This window comes from Nothoprocta perdicaria, unplaced genomic scaffold (assembly GCF_003342845.1).
Source record: "Nothoprocta perdicaria isolate Ctin4 unplaced genomic scaffold, notPer1 scaffold_27, whole genome shotgun sequence".
In the NCBI taxonomy this organism is placed as follows: Eukaryota; Metazoa; Chordata; class Aves; order Tinamiformes; family Tinamidae; genus Nothoprocta; species Nothoprocta perdicaria.
Window position 1 is genome coordinate 5,265,393 of NW_020455499.1, and position 13,686 is coordinate 5,279,078.

At 36.1% G+C, this 13,686-nt stretch overlaps 1 protein-coding gene across 1 annotated transcript in view; it reads left to right on the forward strand.

Moving 5' to 3' along the window:
• DPP10 (dipeptidyl peptidase like 10) overlaps positions 1-13,686 on the forward strand; it is a 170,819-nt gene that overhangs the window by 103,815 nt on the left and 53,318 nt on the right. Inside the window, exons 5-6 of the mRNA XM_026040866.1 lie at positions 8,220-8,272; positions 8,373-8,454. Of these exons, the coding sequence (XP_025896651.1) occupies positions 8,220-8,272; positions 8,373-8,454 (135 nt within the window). The remainder of the gene's footprint in view (positions 1-8,219; positions 8,273-8,372; positions 8,455-13,686) is intronic.

A 13,686-nucleotide genomic window follows, 5' to 3' on the forward strand; every position in this document is an offset into this window, starting at 1 on the left:
TACAGTCAAAATTTTAGTTATAATGAGAATGACGTGTGTGTACATGTTTATCAGTATAAAAAATCAGGTGGTRTGATGAGGCTTGAGCCTTACCAGTTTCACAGTCAGGATTTCAGTTGTTACACCTTTTTTTTTTTCATATTAAAGGTGAATGAGAGAGAAAAAAATTCTATATAATTTTTCTAGTAAGTTATTTCATACAATACTTGAGAAACATTTTATGTGCTAGTGTAACGAACAGGATTTCGAATGACAGTGATATATGAGAGTTTCTGTAGTAGTAATGCAGTACATTCTTTTTTGAGTAATTCACTCATCTGAAATGATTATRTATTCAAAAGTGATTGAGTTGCATAGCCAAATATAGGGTGGTCTATCTCGAATTTTTGGAGTAGCACAAGGAAAAAAATTTACTACAGTTATTCTCAAACTATGGTTTGTAGCACATTACTGTTGGTTGGATGAACTGAGTTTAATTGATTGTGAATTAATTAACATTCCACAGTAGATGTCTTTTTCTTGAGACAATTAATCTTATTGAAAAATTACGTGTGGAACAGTTGAAGCTTCAGCAAATTTTCTACAGGTGCTTTTTTGTTTAGGCTTCCTTGACAGCCCTTTTCCTTACAGATAAATTGCGTGTCTAGAAATGTCTCGCCTTTATATTTATTTTAGCTTGGCAGCATGTTGTTGTTATGGCTAGCAATATTTCATATCCAAAAGTGTTAATACTAACCATAAATTATGACCAATGACATGCAATGGTTACGATCAATCATGACAAGTAATTGATGTTGATTGAAACAAACAAACACAATGCTTTGCAAAGTTATAACCTTGTCATTTAACTTCACTGCCATAAAGGCATCAAATCAGTTTAGATTAACACTTTGTAAAGAGATACAGAGCTTTAAAAATCAAGGCCAGAAGTTGCATAACTTTTTTTTTCCCAAAACAATTTGAATTGGAATAATAGGATTCAAAGATTTGTAGAAATATTTATCTTATTACTTTAGTAATATTTATTTATTCTTATTTATTACTATGTTTATTATACTCTTCAGTTCTTTGGTAACCATAATTTACTTTAAAACGTATTGAAAACTCTATGGGGAATCTGTAGTTGAGTCTTAGGCTACTTGGAGTCAGAAGTCCCGTAAATGGTGACAGGGGTGTAGGTGGTCAGGTGTGATGATCACAGCAGCCCTTTCTGGACGCATAAAATATGTATCAGTGTGTCATTAATTGTAATTTAAAATTATGGTATGCTTAAAGTATTTGCTGGATTGTAGTGCAAACCTGCAATTTGTGAAGGAATTAAATTCYCTGCCTCCATCAGTGCCAGGTACGATCCATATGAAACCAGTCATCAGTTCTTCTGATTAAACTTGTATGTAAATTATTGCTGAATCTATGACTGGGCAAATAAAGGACAAATACAAGAGCAGAATGTGCAGTGCAGACCCTCTGTGGAATACAGCATAAAGGGAGCTTGAGTTAGGGCAGATACTGATAACATTAATTTATTTAKCAGATAAGCAGCAAAAGGGCTGGAAGAGTACATCAAAATACATCAGCTGTATTGTGCCTTGGGCGATAGTCAGGCTGCTACTAATTTCTGCTTATTAACTCCATCACAACTATTTCTACCAGAGAAGCCACATATCTTGAAATATAAAGGAAAGAAAGGAATATGTAATTCTGTTCTTCTTGTAAAAGGTCTTAGTACATCAGCTGCTGATGCCACTCATCGCATGGCAGTCCCAGCAGAGTCACAAGTGATTCAGCTCATAAAGGAGGAGATGAGGAATAGGAGTGTATTAATCCATTTTTTTTTCAAGAATGACAGAATACTTACTGCTTGGAATCCAGGCTGGGGAAAGCAGAACTAAATACCATCCCTTTGTGACTCATTTGCATTGAGGAGGTTCTACCAGGGGATGAAATCAGGATATGCATTTTTTGGTTGTTGCCAGTTCATCCCATATGTGGTCAAATACAGAGATGCTGTATAATRTATATTCTGTATAATATATTCTGATCAAAATCTGGCATTATCATTGCTGGAAATGCAAAGTGCTCGTGTTCTCTAGGCTCTTCCTTTCCTTTCAAAGGGACAAATGAGAAAACTGTGATTTTTTTTTTTGTTTGTTTCTCTTCTGAAATGANTTTTTTTTTTTTTTTTTTTTTTTTTTTTTTGTGAATGGTTATTACTATGGATATGATTTTGGAATTGTGGGTGATGTTCCCTGTGTAGCTCTGTGGAAAAAATTCCACATATACTGAGAATATAGAATATATGAGAATATAGAATAGTGAGGGAATGATTAACTATTATCTTAGGCTTGTAATCACGTTACCATGGAAAAGTCTTTGGATTGATTTTGAGCATAAGTAGATTTATTTCCTGTAATTCTTGAAATGCTTAATGTAGTCATAGAAAAGAGGATGAAGGGAGAATCCCACACGTGTTGCTATTCTGCAAGCTGTGTGCAACAGTTCATATTCCCAATGTCTGCCAATAACTAAGGCGATTTGAAAACATGCTCCAGCTTCTAATATGTTGTAGAAAATCTTCCAACTGAGAAAGACCATAAATGAATGAAGAAGTGGATATCCTTACAAGATATATTACTGTTTTTTCTCCTGCTTCTCTGTGTCCTCTCCTTTTGATTTCTTGGTTCACATTGATTTTATAAAATATTATAACATTAGATGACTCATTAGGAAAAAATGTTTTGAGTTTCAGATTGCTCTTTCTTTCCACTGGGCTCAGGACTATTTGGCTCTCTCAGTAACACTGTTCTTATAGACATGATGGACTGAGGAGATAAATGAGACAAGAGGTAATGTCTTTTATTTGACCAATTGATACTGCTAGAAGAATGGAAAAGCTTTCCAGCACACAAAAATGATGTTTTTATTTAGGTGAGGTTTCCTTAGCTTTGAACTGCCTACTAACTTATTCTTGGGCCTATGAAGCAGTAAAAGTTATTTCTTGATCTGTTTTTTTTCCSAATAATGCTATCAGTGAGGCATGTATATACAGTAGCAGTTAAAAGTTGCTGCAAATAAATCTTTTTTTATTATTATTATTTCTTAGAATAATTATATTTTTTTTTAATTCAGACTGATTGTCTCTTAAAGCCCTTGAATTTGTGCTCAGTATGATCAGAAATGTAAATTCACCCATAAAAGACCTAATATTTCATTGAGGTATCATAAAGATAAGTATGACTTCAGACCTTTCTATCTGAGAAGGTTTGCTCCTCTTTTCCCAGGTCTGTGCATGTGTTTTGAGATAAGTAGGATGGACGTGTTGGTGCAGTGTGCAATTTTAATTATTTAATGGCACTTCACTGCATGTTTCTAATTAATGGGAACGGAATGTCTTTCCAAGATAAGTAGAGATTTTTCTGTTTATTAAATACAAAAATAAATACATGTCTACACTAGGAATATTGAATATCATAAATATGGCTCAATATCATAAATATACGTATTTGGCTGGTAAATCATGGGATAACTGAAGCCGTTAATACAGAATGTGATGCACATGCTAACACTTCTATTTCACATGCAGTTTTTATCACTCCGGTGCAGCCTGAGTGCTGTCATGCCCCATGAGAAGTCTTATTTGAATCTTTACAGGGAATTCAGAGTACAGCTGCACCAAGAAGTGCAGGGACCTCTTCAGAGCCTCTGTGTGACTGAAAACCGAAGTACTGAGCACTGCTTGCAGCCCTGCAAGGAGCCAAGCAGCAAGGAGCTATCGTTATCACTCCAAACAAACAGCACGTGAAGGAAGATAATTAGTTTATAACGCAGGGAATGAATTTGGGATGCATCAAGGTGTTTGGCATCCCCAAACGTTTTGTGTTGGTTGTGATTGGGCTCTAACGTCCTCGGCTCTTCTCGATGTTGATGGAGCTGAGTGCCCTCGTCATCTTATGGAAACGTTGCTGGTGAGGATTTTTTGGCAGCTTTTTAGCAATTTTCTGTGGAGGGATGTTTTCCAAACCACCAAGGAGAGCATCAAAGTATTTCCTGGAGTGTACTGCAAAATTAGTGGATTATATTTGGYGAAGCATATATTATATTTTGTTTCTCTCTGTCTTGCTGAGATACAGGTTGAGTTCCATGACAATATTTCATTTTTAGAAACCTTAGAAAGACAAAGACATTCCTTGAAAGATAGGAGATAAAGGACATATATAGCTCAGAATAATGTGTCACCTAAAAGTTCAGATCGTGATTGATAAGTGTGGGCTTTTTATTGTTGACTGTTAGCTGAATAATAGATTGTTATTTCAATACGTTTTGACTGGAGCAATTTGTCTTGAAGCTACTTTTTTCACCTTTTTTCTTCTAGGTCCTTTGCAAAATAGCTCTGTAATTTGATATTTTTAATACACAATTGCAGGAACTTTTTTCAGCACCACATGAAAGTCTGTCTTCAGTTTAGAAATTGATAAAAGCCTCTGAATGTAGAAGAAAGGTTTCATACAGAATAGTTTCTACCTACCTTATGTGGCAAAAGAAAAATTAAATAAGTTATCCTGAGGAGGAGGTGTGCTCACTATCTTATCTAAAAAGGCATTTCCACAGTTCTTAAATCAACAGTGTGTGGAACAATTTCCGATTTTTCACAGCAGTAACATACAAGTTATTTAGTTGTCAGAAACCTTAGCAAGCATGTGTGCAAGTAATGGTGGTAAGGATCCTCCAGTGCCCCACTTTTAAAATGTATTATATTCCTGAACGATACCATGGCATGTTCCTTTCTTACCRTGGCATGTTTCTTCCACAGATATGACGGTGCAGAAATGACTCTAATGTATGTAATATTTTAAAAGAGAAATAGAGGGGCTTTACCCAGCAGATCTGTTCTTCCTGGAGACCCTTCCTGTTTCTTTGTCCTGTAATTGATTTTCTTTATAGCTAGAGAATATTCCTTTCTACTAYAACCACCTTCTCTTCTCCTCAGTTGCACGCTGTTCAATACATGTCACTTCTTTTGACAGCTGAAGTAAGTCATTACCCRTGCTTAAAAGATTAACCTTAGCTTAGTCCTTGAATACAACCATATTTGAAAGGCATGGATTATAAGAAATATTTGAAAATATTTCAGAGAATAAATTTGCGCTTTAGATTTGTGCTGTGAAGAAGATAAAGAGGTTTTGCTCTAGGTGGGCAGTGAGAGGGGTCAGCACATCTGGATCTGGAACCACCTGAGCTCTCAGTGTCTTTGCAGAACTTCCGCATAAATTGCCATATTTGTTCCGATTAGCTCAAGTTCTACTAAACATCCAAAAAAGGCATCGAAATAAAGCAATTCAGCTTCTTATGTCTTTAACAAAACTGCTAAAGCACCCTAGGAAAGCTGTGCTTATTATATAAGAGGACTGAATTAAGGTAGCCTAAATTCTCACATTTTTTCCTTTCAGATAATGATTGTGTTTCGGTTTGTCTATTGTAAGCAGGGTGAATTAGGAAGCCTCTTACTTGTTATCTATTCATAGTGTTCCTTTTAAAAAATAAAATTAACTTGAATAACTTGGAGAAGAATGTCAGCGTTCTGCCTGAAAGCGACCTCCTGTGATGTTGGTGTCCTCTGGCTGTGGAGCTCTTGCAAAGGTAGTAATACCTTTCTCACAAAGATATTAATAGTTTTGCATAAGCATTTAGATAGCAATTTTATTACAAGAAAAGAGGAGAATTTAAAATGGGATATAAAGTGCCCTTCCTGTTGTGGTGGTGTGTTTTCTGTTAAAGCTCTCAAAATGACTTATTGGATTGGTGTTCCTTGTTAAAAGGTTTTCTGTCTAGCAATTTATTTTTAAATGTTTCTGTTCTAAATATCTACCAGCTGTCTGATAATGCTAGCTGATAGACTTTGCAGAAATGATGAACTTTGGAGTGATTCTGGAAGGGTGGCACACGCTTTGTCCCAGCTCTGTGTTGGCAGCAGCTGTACGGGACTGTCCCCTCTCTCAGCTGCTAGCAAAGCTCTCCTAGGGCCTTTTGCACCATGATTTAGCTGCATATGGCCCTTGCATCTGCCCTCTAATACTTGTAGCCAAATACCATGCATAACAGAAAGCAAGAGCTTTGAAGTCAACAGTTTGTCTTTTTGTCTTACCAGCGYGTACTTAAATAACTCTACCTCAAGTGTCATTGCTTTGTTATTGGATTAATTTTTTCCCTCAAACCCTACTGAAATTTAAACATTATGGTAGCTAAGCAAATATTCTACTAGGTATAAAAGTAGATATATATCTTTATAGAGAGATATTTATAGTAGATAGGTATATCATGGCTATTTAGAGAAAATAAGGAGTTATCAACGTTCTTAGAATATTCTTTTAGTGTCTCCGTGCTTTCTATGATAATCATAACATTATTACAGCTCGGCTCTATTTCTGTCACGCTTAGCACTTCTCAGAAGAGGCTGGTACCTTGCATGATCAAACTCCTTATCATAAGATGTAATAAAAAAATCAATTTGGGCCATAATTATCAGTATATGTGTGATTCTTTGCAGTGAAGCAGCATTTTTAATGTTAATCACCACGGGCTTGGAGAATGGAACTGAATATTGTCTATAATGGAAATTTTAGAGAAGGGAAATTTGTCTGTAGCGTAAAATGACTATGAATCTCACGGGCTTCTGTGGGCTTGTGGTAGCAAGAATTTGTTAAATTTCCTGGTGAGTATTTAAATGGAAAGGAGTCAGCAGAGGGATGTTTTGGACCTCGGTTGCTGAATAACCTCCAGTCAAAATAAGAGCATCCGAAGCCCCTCTCAAGGGTGCAGGGATTGCAGATTGAGATGGTCGAGTTCACGCATGTGAGCAAGGTCACAGCTGTGTGTTCTCTTTGGTCTTTTCTCTTTGGAGAGGATTTGTTTTACWAATCATAAAAAGAGCTTGCAAAAAATACTGCCCATCAGGGTTTGGGTTTTGCAGAGTGTCTGCTTCCATCCAACTAGCCTGATGCTATCTGGGAATGTGCCTTCCACGTGCCAAGCTGAAATACACTGGAAGTCTATACGTGTAAAGTTACTGGAGGTCTGGTAAATGGCATCTAATGTTTCTGTCTGATATAGTTGATAATAAAAAGAATTTTTATAGAAGAATCTTATTCTTATATAAGATTTTTATATAAGAATCTTATATATTCTTTTATAATAGAATCTTTACATGATCATACCTAGTCACATTTCTCTATTCTAAGAAGATGAAGTAATTTCAATCCATCATAATAACATTAACATTGTGAAATTATGCTATTTTCATACTGTGATCTATGGTATTGAAGAAATGATGTAGATTAAAATAAATCTCCCAAGTGTAGAAGCTAACGAAATATCCGTTATTTTATAAGCATGTGTTTATATATGTATGTATGCATTATATATATATATATACACAAATATAGCTAATATATACACATATATATACACAATATATATACATACACGTARCAAACTATTTGACTTCAGGTAAAGTATGTACAATAGCTGCTAAGATTTAAAAGATTTCAGTCCTTCGGGTTATTGGTACATCATATTATGTGCTGTCTCATATTCCTGCACAGCACTGATCTTTTGGCTCCAGATATGTCAGGCCTTGGTATTTTGTGGGTTAGTGACAGTTTTTTAATTTCAGTTGACTTCAACAGAAAATTTCTACYGGGAGGGACAGCAGCGTAAGATTGCACATCAGATTTGCTTCWCTTTACAGAGCTGTCTGAGATGAGAGGTTGCTGGAAACTTCCTGATGAATTAGAAAGTTTTATTAACAAATGGCTTAGGTTTACTCAAATTATTTTATCTGGGAAAAAAAAAAAATCAGATTCACCAGATTTCACCAGCCTGAATTTCCAAAATTCTAGGCAAAGTCATARCTTATTTGTCTAATGTATGCAGTTTTGCTGTCCTTTAAAAATCTTTTTCTTAAACTGTAACACAGATTTGTCTAGCTGAGACCATTACTGCAAAGGTCTGCACAGGTTCAGTGACAGGTGAAATTAATAGAAGCCCTGTGCATACCATTAGTGCAGCATCCAAGCCCTATTTCAAGCATGTTGTTTAAATTAATACAGGAAATACTTCACTAATTAGGATACCAGTACTCAAATGTTTTAAATAATGTGACTATAATAACAATATAAGTATTTATAATTCTCATGCTTTCCTTTTTTTTTTTTTTGACACAGGTTTTTCATTATTCTTATACAGCTTCATATGTGATTTATAACATCCATACAAGGTAGGTCACATTGTTTTGTCCATGCAATACGCTTTTTCAGTACTTCTATAAATAAGATGATACCAGTGTGTTCAATTAAAAATGTTTGCATTTTTTCAAGGGAAGTTTGGGAGTTAAACCCTCCAGAAGTAGAGGACTCAGTTTTGCAGTATGCAGCATGGGGCATCCAAGGACAGCAACTGGTAAGCACAGTATTAAAAATGCTCTGATGCAAGTAGTTTCTAACACTGTATTTACTCCAGACAGACTGAACTATGCGAAGTCTTAAGAGTAGTTATGTTGTGGATTTCTGTTGGGTGGTATGAAAATGTTACAGAGTTTAAGTGATTTTCTTTAAGGAAAAGCACACAAACTTTTTTTTTTAAAGTCTAACTTTGATAAGCAGAGTCTTTAATTGGACAATTATGGAAAGAATTAAATGTTCCTCTAAATATGCACTCAAGTGATTCTCAAAATAAGGATCTTTGCGGAAGCTACTGTGGGAGAAGGAAAATGGAAGGTGAAGTTTTCATTTGCAAGATCAGTGAAAAACTTGAGCACATACGAGAAGCTTATCTGAAAGTGGGTATGATGAATTCACATTCACTGAAATTGTTTTCAATGAATTGTTTTTGTTTCAGTACAAAGATGACTGCCAAGCTCATTTGTGCTGTATTACATTCATAGTGAAAACAACAATGCTGTATTTCATCTGTTGTGCTTTACCAAAAGCTTTACAATTCGCTTTGAACATGTATCATTCTTTATGACCCACCTCCAGATGAGTAGAAAATCTTGATTCTAGCAATGATTTCAAATAGATCTGTGTTGCTGGTAGATGGATGCAAGAAAAGGACTTAATAAAAACTACAAATCTGTGAGTAAGAAATTCAGCTAGTTACAATGATCTAATAAGCTCATTAAGGCCAGCAGGTGTTATCTCATCTTTGGGGATGCGACTTGTTCATGCAGAGAGATTGTAAGTTAGATGAAGATATTCTGTTGTTTAAATCATTCATCAAAATGGTGGGAATGAAAAAAAAATGTTCCTGTTTGGAACGTATTGCATGAAGCGAGTAGAARTAGGAAGAAGAAAGTAATTGGAACATGCAGGGTATACCTTAATAATTAACCACATTCATTTACTTGTAACAAGAAGATAGTGACAGGATTGATGGTAACAGATATGTAGGTTATTTACCAGGCAGTATTGTGGAATGCTGCAATCTGTATAGGCTGTAAAAGAAAGGTGATGCATCTGCAAAACTGAGCAGAACAGAACGTATTTTAAATTGCACTTCATAAGAGGATTCTCTGTGCTGTGCCTTTGATTAGTAAAGATACAACCAAAAAGTACATGCAGTGATCACTGAGGRAAAAACTATCTGTTTTCCTGGCATGTATCTTAAGGACAGAGACAAACCTATTAAAAGGTTTAAAAAATAACAAAACTGTTCTTACCTGGATTGTCATTTTGAAAAKAGGTGAGAATATTTTCAGATACTGACACGAGCCAACTCCTGTGTGAGTCTCATACCAGTGAAAAAATAGCCTGTTTTAGGTGCAACCTTACTCATCCACGTTTTAAAATGTTAGCATAATTTATACTTCTGTGAGGATAACATTACTCATCTTTGTTAATGTCCCCAGCACAATTAATGTGGTGCTTTAAAAATATCTCCTCCACTGTGGGCTCTATGGTGCCATATGGTCTGCGGAATTAGGAAATAATAACTTTCATTAAAACACAAACTCTTTTGTGCACTCTGAATGGTACCAGGTGTTATCACGTAGATGTAAACCTGCAGTGAGAATATACTTGAGGGCTGCTTCCCTAAGAATCTGAGAGCATCACTAAGATTAATATTCTCTTAAAGCTTTTATATGGTAAAAGGAGGTATCTCAAGTGACAGAAATGCATTGCCACGTTGCCCTCCCACTTCAGCAGCAGCAAAGGGAAGTAGAAGGAGCACGAATGAGTAAAAGCTGTAGTGAATAATGGCTGTTACTGCTGTCCAAAGGAACAGATGCCTCTTTAGCTGAGGCGGGATGGTGTGGATAATTCCAGCAGAAGAGGCTGGGCAGAGGACAGGGGGCACTGGGGACTTGTTGCCATAATGGTTCTCAGTTACAAAATTTGTCATTTTAACAGACGCTTTATAGGTAAATTTTGAAATAAAAAGATAATATTGGAAGCATTCAGCAGTGAGCCTGGATAGGAGGATGCAGTCATAAACTGGAAGATGTAAAGCATGGTCATCCAGCAGTGGTTAACTAACTACAGTGCAAGAGTCTTGAGTTCCTCAGTGAGCTCCGGGAAGCATCTGAATTTCAGAGAGATAATGTAAGAAGATGAAGAGAAAATAGCAAAAAGGTAAAAAAAAGAAAAAAATGATCAGGGCAGTTATCTGAAGTCAGAAACTGATAGAGAGAGGAAGGACCAAGGAAGGACCACACAACTGCCTTCCTGGGTCAGTGGTGAGATAGCAGACCACATGTGCAAGGGTGAGAGAGAGCAGAATTAGGTGTACATCAGCTGTCGGGTACTGGGTCATAGCACTGTTGTTCCAAAGCTACCACAGTGCCTGTGAGTTATTTCAGTTTCTTGCTATTTACCTAGAGCGGAAGATTTTGTAAAGATTAAGAGAAAAGCTCAGAGAAACATCTGCTGTTTGAGTCATGACATTTTGGTGGTGAAATTGAAAATGTTTGCCATTTGGGAGAACAAACTTTTATCTAATGAATTAATGTATTTTAATGTCACATTGCTGTTATTTTGAGGACGGGTTCCAAGGTTGCATTTTTTCAAATGTTGTCTTTTAGTTGTGTTAGAAACGCACCACATGCAAAACCCCCTTTCCCTGGCTCTGCATCTTTTAAGGAGCTGATTTTTGTTCAGTAGATGTTATATTTGTTCAATGTGGTGTTTGATGGAGATTTCAAAAAAGGTCATTTTTTTAATCTGTTTATGCAGTGTTTATAAAATGTGTTACCACAGCAGTATTTCCAGGGAAAACAAACCAGCATGACTAGGTTGCGAGTTGATTCCACAGATGTTTTTCCTTTTCTTGTTTACTTGATTGGCTTCTTTGTATGTGCCTAGCAAGCAGCTATGCCAAACCTGGTAGGAAGCCTTTATCAAGGAGATTAATGTGGACTTTAAAGGGATTCTTGTGTTGGAATACCCGATTCTCATCCCAAACCTTCTCATTTTCAGCCATATCTTCTCCAGTAGTTTGTGCCAAGAGAACTCAAACTTTCAGGGTCAGATCATTCAATTCCCATAAATCCTAACAGTTCCTGGGAACTCTAAAGACAATCTTTGTTACCAGAGATTGCTCCATGCTATAGAGGTTCCCATTTTTCTAAGCTAGACCTGGCTTGTGTTGGTCTGGGGCAGCAGGGAAAAGAGGACCAACTTCTCCAGCTGTGGAGCTGTAGGTAAAAACCTAAGTGTAAAAGTTGGCCTCCTATCCCCAATGTATGTGCCATTGCCTATGAAAGATGGAGCATTCCTCCTTCTGTAGTGAGCATAGCTCTTCCAATAGGTCATCTCATAGATGGTTTCAGTAGCTCCCACTGAAGAATGTTTTCGAGCTGTTCAGTTTGACATTGCTCARAAGTCCCAAGTTGGTTAAGCTTGTTGTGTCTGGCTTGTCTCTGTGGTTTGTTTTGTATTTTATCCTTTATTTTCACTTTTTTCTATGAACATATATCCACRTAAGTCACTTAGCCTTTGCATTTTGTTATTTACTACTTTGAGCTCATTATTCTTGTGATATATTAAGTGCTTTTGAAGGTAACTTGAGTTATATATATGGAAGGATCAGCATAAATAATGATCAGCTGACTTATGCATGAATGTCTGTTCATAAATAACTGCATATTTTAATATAGCAGAAATAAAGAAAATGGTTAAGCTATCCAGAATGACTGAAAAGATAGTTTTGTAGAAGTKTGATAGCTTGCTTTGCCAAAATCTGATGCCATCAACAGAACRCAGCTTTATCAAATAGTATGACTGGTAGATGAGCTTGTACTATGCTTAAAAGTAATTGAGGTCAACATTAYGGAGAATTACCTATTACCCTGTATAGACAAAGAACAGCTGTTGACTGTAGCTGAATTATGGATTCCAGTTCCACCTCTGCTCTGTTGTCAGTCGTCTTTATCCAGGTCTTGTTGGGATGTTCCATTTTTCCTTCCTTGTTGGGTAACCCCACTGCCCCTAAAAATGCATATATCTTTCAGTTTGTTAAACTGCTGCATTAATGTGAAGTATTTCTTTATAGCTGCCTTCTCTTTAAACTTTTACCTTTTTTTTGTGTGTGTGTCTTTCATGTATTCTTTTGCATAATAGACATACTGCACCAAGCAAGTTTTTTGCTGTTATATTATTTGCCAGATATCCAGAAAAGCTCAGGACTAATTTTAGTAAATGAGAAATTAGTAGGACTTTATTAGACATATACCTTGCTGAACAGATGCTTTAACAGCCGTTAGTTGCTGARAGCTTCATTTGCTCTATTTTAACTATTACTTTGTTTTCTCTATCAAGTTTCAAAGTACAGTTCCTATAAAAATTGGTAACTTAAGTTTCTGGAAAGTTATTTGCCATGTGTCTTATTTTTGCATAATTAACGCTGTGGGTACTTGGCACCCCCTCCTGGCAAAAACACTTCTATTTGCAAATGAAGAAGAAAAAGGATCTCTCAGGATACATCAGCCAAGCAGGAGTTTAATTAATGCTAATGAAGTAAGTCCTAAGTAAATATATCTAATGCGCTGTTTATATTTTTCAAAGTCTTCTGCTCCTTTGACTTGAAGTATATTTAGATGATTAACCTAAAATCACATATGGAAATGTCAAGGCTTTATTTCATCTTTCCTTCTAATCATGATGCTAATGAGGCAAATGGCTGTAAAACTGGGAGGAAAATGTCTGCTTGAAATTATTCTGAAAACCAGAAATAAACAAGAACATTTTAGTGTGACACTAACCTCAGGTGTGACTTCCTACTTAAAATAAATGAGAGGCTCCTCGCACAACTTCTGGACTTCAAAGTAGGCTTTGGAGATCCTTTATCTTCTATGTGGTGTTTCCATGAAGTAAGGGAAACCTGTATGGTTCAGCATTGCCTAGTTAAACCTTTAAGGAATATAACTGTAATTCTAGGAAATGCTTAAGTCAAGTCTGTCTAAAGGCAAGGAGAAATGAAGGAGGCCACAGAACCTTTTCTGTTCTCTCTTCCCATTTTTTTCATCCACATTTCTGTATTTCAGCTGAGAAACTCACAGGGTCAGAGTCTGAGGATCGAAGCAGAAAAGTGAGAATATCTACAGAAAGCAGGCACGCACAAAAAAATGTTTTAAGAGCAGCTTCTGAGCTGAGCAGCAGTTAGATTGTCTGTTATTTTGCAAGACTGGTCATTGTG